This window comes from Mesoplodon bidens, assembly GCF_964165515.1.
Source record: "Mesoplodon bidens genome assembly, chromosome: 18".
In the NCBI taxonomy this organism is placed as follows: Eukaryota; Metazoa; Chordata; class Mammalia; order Artiodactyla; family Ziphiidae; genus Mesoplodon; species Mesoplodon bidens.
In genome coordinates this window covers 46632918-46638747 of record NC_138175.1, presented here as the reverse complement: position 1 = coordinate 46638747, position 5830 = coordinate 46632918, and the positions used below count along the sequence as shown (strand labels likewise).

The 5830-nt window shown below is 37.4% G+C and overlaps 1 protein-coding gene across 1 annotated transcript; it reads left to right on the top strand.

Moving 5' to 3' along the window:
- Positions 1–1538: 1538 nt before the first annotated feature.
- Positions 1539–2118, top strand: LOC308606341 (large ribosomal subunit protein eL33-like; the record flags this gene model as incomplete). Its single annotated transcript, XM_081217093.1, has 1 exon — positions 1539–2118. Exon 1 carries the CDS (start codon positions 1777–1779, stop codon positions 2116–2118), a length of 342 nt encoding a protein of 113 aa, XP_081073219.1. The 5' UTR covers positions 1539–1776.
- Between the last annotated feature and the right edge of the window lie 3712 nt (positions 2119–5830).

Below are 5830 nucleotides of genomic sequence, written 5' to 3'. Positions count from 1 at the left end.
GTTTTATCTTCATCAAGTTCTCCTGAATACATTCTCTGGGTTTATATTCTTGCTTCTTGTATTCCTTTAATTCTTTGGGTTGTGTCAAAGAATTCCTTGGCTTGAATTCAGTAATAACAATTGTTCAGCTATTTCATGTTTTCATCCTGTTTCATTTTGAGCCTATTTACTAACTTAGAATTCCACACACAAGCATATATATATATATATATATATGAACATAAGTACAGTTGAATGAATGAAAATAAATTCTGTAGACCTACCACTCAGCGTAAGAAAAAGTTATTATCAATTCCTTTGAAGTGTCCTAAATATTTATTTATTTAGGCTGCTCTGGGTCTTAGTTGCAGCACGCGGGATCTTCATTGCCACGTGCATGATCTTTAGTAGTGGCATGTGGGATCTTTTAGTTGTGGCATGCGGACTTCTTAGTTGTGGCATGCAGACTCTCAGTTGCAGCATGCAGTCTCTTAGTTGTGGCATGCATGCAGGATCTGTTTCCCCAATGATTGATCGAACCTGGGCCCCCTGCATTGGGAACTCAAAGTCTTACCCACTGGAGCACCAGGGAAGTCCCTAAAGTGTCCCAGATGCTCCTCCCCCATCTCATTCCTCCCCTTTCTCACATAAAGTTAACCATCACCTGAATTTAGTCATTCCCCTGGTTTTCTTTATAGATTTGCCATATATGTACATATCCCCATATTGTTTAGATTTGCATGTGTTTTGAAATTTAGTGAAATGACATTCTATGTATTGTCACTTAAAAAAAAACTCAACATTATGTTCTGGGAATTTGTTCATTTTCTCAATGTTGGGCAGCACTCTACTGTGTACATCCACCAAATTTTATTTATATAGCCTCTTGATGGATATTTGAGTTGTTTCCAGATTTTTCCCTCCTATTTCAAGTGGTGCTGTTTTGAACATTTCTGTAGGCCTTTAAAAGTCTGTGTAAGAATAACTCTAAAGTAAAATACTTACAGGTGGACTTGCTTTGTTCTAGGGCATGTGCTTCCCAGCTTCTCCAGGTGATGTCAAAGAGTTTCCAGAATCATTTCAATTGACACTTACTGCCACATAGTTGAGAGTTGTTCCACATCCTTGACAACACTTGTAACACTTTAAAACTTTTTTTGCCAATCAGCTACTGAGATAATATCTCACTGTGGGAGAATTTTTAGAATTCTACTCTGAAAGCAAAGATTGACAGAACTAAAAAGGAGAAAAAGATAAAGCCACCTTAATAAATAAATGATTTTAACACACAAGTCCTATTAACTCATATATAAGTAGTCCCAAAACAATCAGTAACAATATGAGAATGACACAATTAGCCAACTTAACAAATAGAGAATACAACACCTAGCAGTGACAGAATATATATTCTTTTCAAGTGAACATGGATCATTTAGCAAAATAGCCTATACACTGGGCCATAAAGCAGATTTAATACATTTCATAGGATTGAAATCATGTACAGTATATTGTGTGATCACAATGGAATTTAAATAAAAATCAACAACAACAATAACAAAACAAAATATTGAAAAATTCCCAAGTTATCTGAACTTAAGCAATATAATTCTATAAGATCAATGGGTCAAATAATAAGGCAGAATAGAAATTTTAAAATATTTTGACCTTAATAATAATGAAAAAAAACCCACACTTGGGCTTTTTCAACCATCTTGGACCCTGTGGAGGTGTGTGGAGCTCCCGCAGCTGAACTTCGGGGGCAAATAAGTGGGGCCTGTTGGGAACAGGACTTCTAAAATGACAAATATGTCTGGAAGGCTGTGGTCCAAGGCCATTTTTGCTGGCTATCAGTGGGGTCTATGGAACCAGAGGGAGCACACAGCTCTCCTGAAAGTTGAAGGTATATATGCTCAAGATGAAACTGAATTCTATCTAGGCAAGAGATGTACTTATGTGTACAAAGCAAAGAACAACACAGTAACTCCTGATGGAAAACCTAACAAAACCAGAGTAATCTGGGGAAAGATAATGGGTGTTCATGGAAACAGTGGCATGGTTCATGCCAAATCCCAAAGCAATCTTCTTGCTAAGGCCATTGGACACAGAATCCGTGTGATGCTGTACCTTTCAAGGATTTAAAGTTATTGAAAAGTAAATAAACAAAAGTGTAAGATTTGTCCTCTTGTAAAAAAAAAACCACTTGTGTTGTAGTAAAAGCAGTAATTTAAGGCATGTTCCTAGCTCTAAATGCATATATCAAAAAGTAAAAAATATTGAATATGAATGGTATAAGCCTCCACTGTAAGAAGCTAAAAGAAAGAACATCAATTTAAACCCAAAGAAGGTATTTAAAAGGAAGTAATAAAGATAAGTTTGATATCACTAAAATAGAAAGCAAAGTAGTAATAGAGAAAATAAACTAAGCCAAAAACCAGTTCTTTGAAAGTTTAACAAAATTGATAAGCCTTAGCAAGACTGACCAAGAAAGAGGAAAATAACCCTAAAAATATCAGGTATGGAAAAAGATTTTATAGGTTTTTGAAGGATAAATAAGGCATTAGGGACAACTTTATACCAATAAATTTGACAACTTCAAATAATGGAAAACTCCTTTTAAAATATAACTTACCAAAATGACATGAGAAGAAATATAAATTTTGAGTAATTCTGTTAAGAAAAATAAATGTTTAATTATAAATTTCCCCACAAGGGAAACTCTCCTCCTGGACATTTTCACTGGCGAATTCTTCCAAATATTTGATGGAATACAAAATATCAATCATGTACAAATTCATAAAAACTCTCAACAAAAGTGGTATAGAAGAAAATTGCCTTTTATCAATCTGATAAAGAGCATCTTTAAATAACCTACAGATAATATACTTGCTGGATTCTTCAAGAGAGCAAAACAAGGAAATCTACTACCAATATTCACATTCAATGTCATACTGGAGGCCCAAGCTAGTGCAATAAACAGGGAAGAAGGAAAAGGTATAAAGATTGGAAAAGAAGAAATATAACAATATTTGCAGATGACATAATTTGTATTAGAAAATTCAAAAGAATTATAAAAGTATTTGAATAAATAAATTTAGCATGATCACTGGATATGTGACTAGAAAAACATAAATTGTGTCCATGTATACTAGCTTCAAGTAATTAAACAGTAAAATTTTAAAACAAAAGTATTTACCATAGCAAACAAAACCACAAAAGTAACAAAAAGGCACAAAAATCCTCAACAAAATACTAAGAAACTGAATCCAGTAGCAAATTTTTTTTAAAAAAGTTATACACCATGACCAAATAGTATTTATGCCAGGAATGTAAGGTTGGCTTAACATGCAAAAATCAGGGACTTCCCTGGTGGCACAGTGGTTAAGAATCTGCCTGCCAACACAGGGGCATATGCCTTGGAGCAACTAAGCCCATGCACCACAACTACTGAGCCTGTGCTCTAGAGCCCACAAGCCACAACTACTGAAGCCCGCACACCCTAGAGCCCGCGCCGCAGCTACTGAAGCCTGTGCACCGCAGCTACTGGGCACACATGCTGCAACTACTGAAGCCCGTGCACCTAGAGCCCATGCTCTGCAACAAGATAAGCCACTGCAATGAGAAGCCTGTTCACCACAACAAAGAGTAGCCCCCGCTCACCACAACTGGAGAAAGCCCACACACAGCAATGAAGACCCAATGCAGCCAAAAAACCTCAAAAAAACAAAAAAATGAAAAAATCAATCAATATAATACATCATATTAATAAAGGACAGAAAGCACATGATCATCTCATAGACATAGGAAAAACATTTAACAATATCCGATATCCATTCATGATAACACTCAACAAAGTCAGAATAGAGGAAAACTTCCTCAACCTAATAAAAGGCATCTATGAAAAATCACAGCTAACACCATAATTAATGGAGAAAGACTGAATGTTTTCCCCCAAGATATGTAGCATATCTGTACAATAGAACAGTATTCAGCAATAAAGAGTAATAAAATACTGATACATGCAACAACAGGATAAAGCTTGCAAACATTACGAGAAAGAATCCAGTCAAAAAATAAATATTGTATGAATCTATTTATATGAAATGTCCAGAATAAGCAATTATATAGACACAGATAGAATATTAATGGTTGCCTGGAACTGGGGGGTAGGGGATAGGAATTGGTAATGACTGCTAATGAGTATAGGGTTCCTTTTTCAGGTGATGATAATGTTCTAAAATCAGAAATTGTGGGGATGGTTGCATGAATGTGAATATACTAAAAACCACTTGAACTAAACACTTTAAATGGGAGAAATTTATGGTATGTTAATTATATCTCAATAAAGCTGCTTTTTAAAAGGCATAAAGCCTCTCCAGTGAAAATTATAAAACATTGCTGAGAGAAATTAAAGAAGACCTAAAGAAATGGAGAGATATACCATATTTGCGAATTGGAAGACTCAGTATTAAGATCAATTCACCTTTTTTTTTTTTAGAGTCAAAGAAAAGCCAGTTAAATCCCTCCAGGTTTGTTTCTTTTTTAATGTATTTACTTTTTATTTTATTTATTTTTGGCTGAGTTGGGTCTTCATTGCTGTGCACGGGCTTTCTCTAGTTGCGGTGAGGATGGACTACTCTTCGTTGTGGTGCGCAGGTTTCTCATTGTGGTGGCTTCCCTTGTTGCAGAGCACGGGCTTTAGGTGTGCCAGCTTCAGTAGTTGTGGCTTGCTGGCTCTAGAGTGCAGGCTCAGTAGTTGTGGTGCACTGGCTTAGTTGCTCCACGGCATGTGGGATCTTCCCCAACCAGGGTTCCCTGCATTGGCAGGTGGATTCTTAACCTCTGCGCCACCAGGGAAGCCCCCTCCAGGTTTTAAATCAACCAGCTCGTTCTCAAAATATATATGGGAACTGAATAGGACCTAGCATAGCCAATATAATGAAAAAGAATAAATTTAAAACTTATACCGTGATATTTCAATATTATTCAGAAAACAGTTTGTTATTAGTACAAGAATAACTAAATATACCAATGAGACAAAATAGAGTACAGAAAAGATGCACACATATAAGGTTACTTGTCTTATCACAAAAGTTCAATAAATAGTGCTGGGAGAACTTGTTACGCATATGGGGAAAAAAATCCCTTGACCTTCACCTCAAAAGAAATAAAAAGAATTAATTTGAGATGGATTATAGCCCTAAATGAGAAAGCTGAAACAATAATGCCTCTAGAAGAAGAGAATTCTACCTTCGTGTCTTTATGGTAGGCAAAGACATCAACCATGAACAAAAGATTAATAAATTGAACTTCATTAAAATTAAGAGCATCTATTCTTCAAAAGACTTCAGGAGAGACCTTCAAGATGGTGGAGGAGTAAGACGTGGAGATCACCTTCCTCCCCACAAATACATCAGAAATACGTCTACGTGCGGAACAACTCCTGCAGAACACCAACTGAACGCTGGCAGAAGACCTCAGACTTTGCAAAAGGCAAGAAACTCCCCACATACCTGGGTAGGGCAAAAGAAAAAACAGACAAAAGAATAGGGACGGGACTGCACCTCTGGGAGGGAGCTGTGAAGGAGGAAAATTTTCCACACACTAGGAAGCCCCTTCACTGGCGGAGACTGGGGCTGGGCGGGGGAGTGGGGGAGAAGCTTCAGAGTCACTGAGGAGAGCGCAGCAACAGGGGTGCAGAGGGCAAAGCGGAGAGACTCCTGCACAAAGGATTGGTGCCGAAAAGCACTCACCAGCCCGAGAGGCTTGTCTGCTCACCCACCTGGGCGGGTGGGGGCTGGGAGCCGAGGCTCGGTCTTTGGATGTCAGATCCCAGAGAGAGGACTGCGGTTGG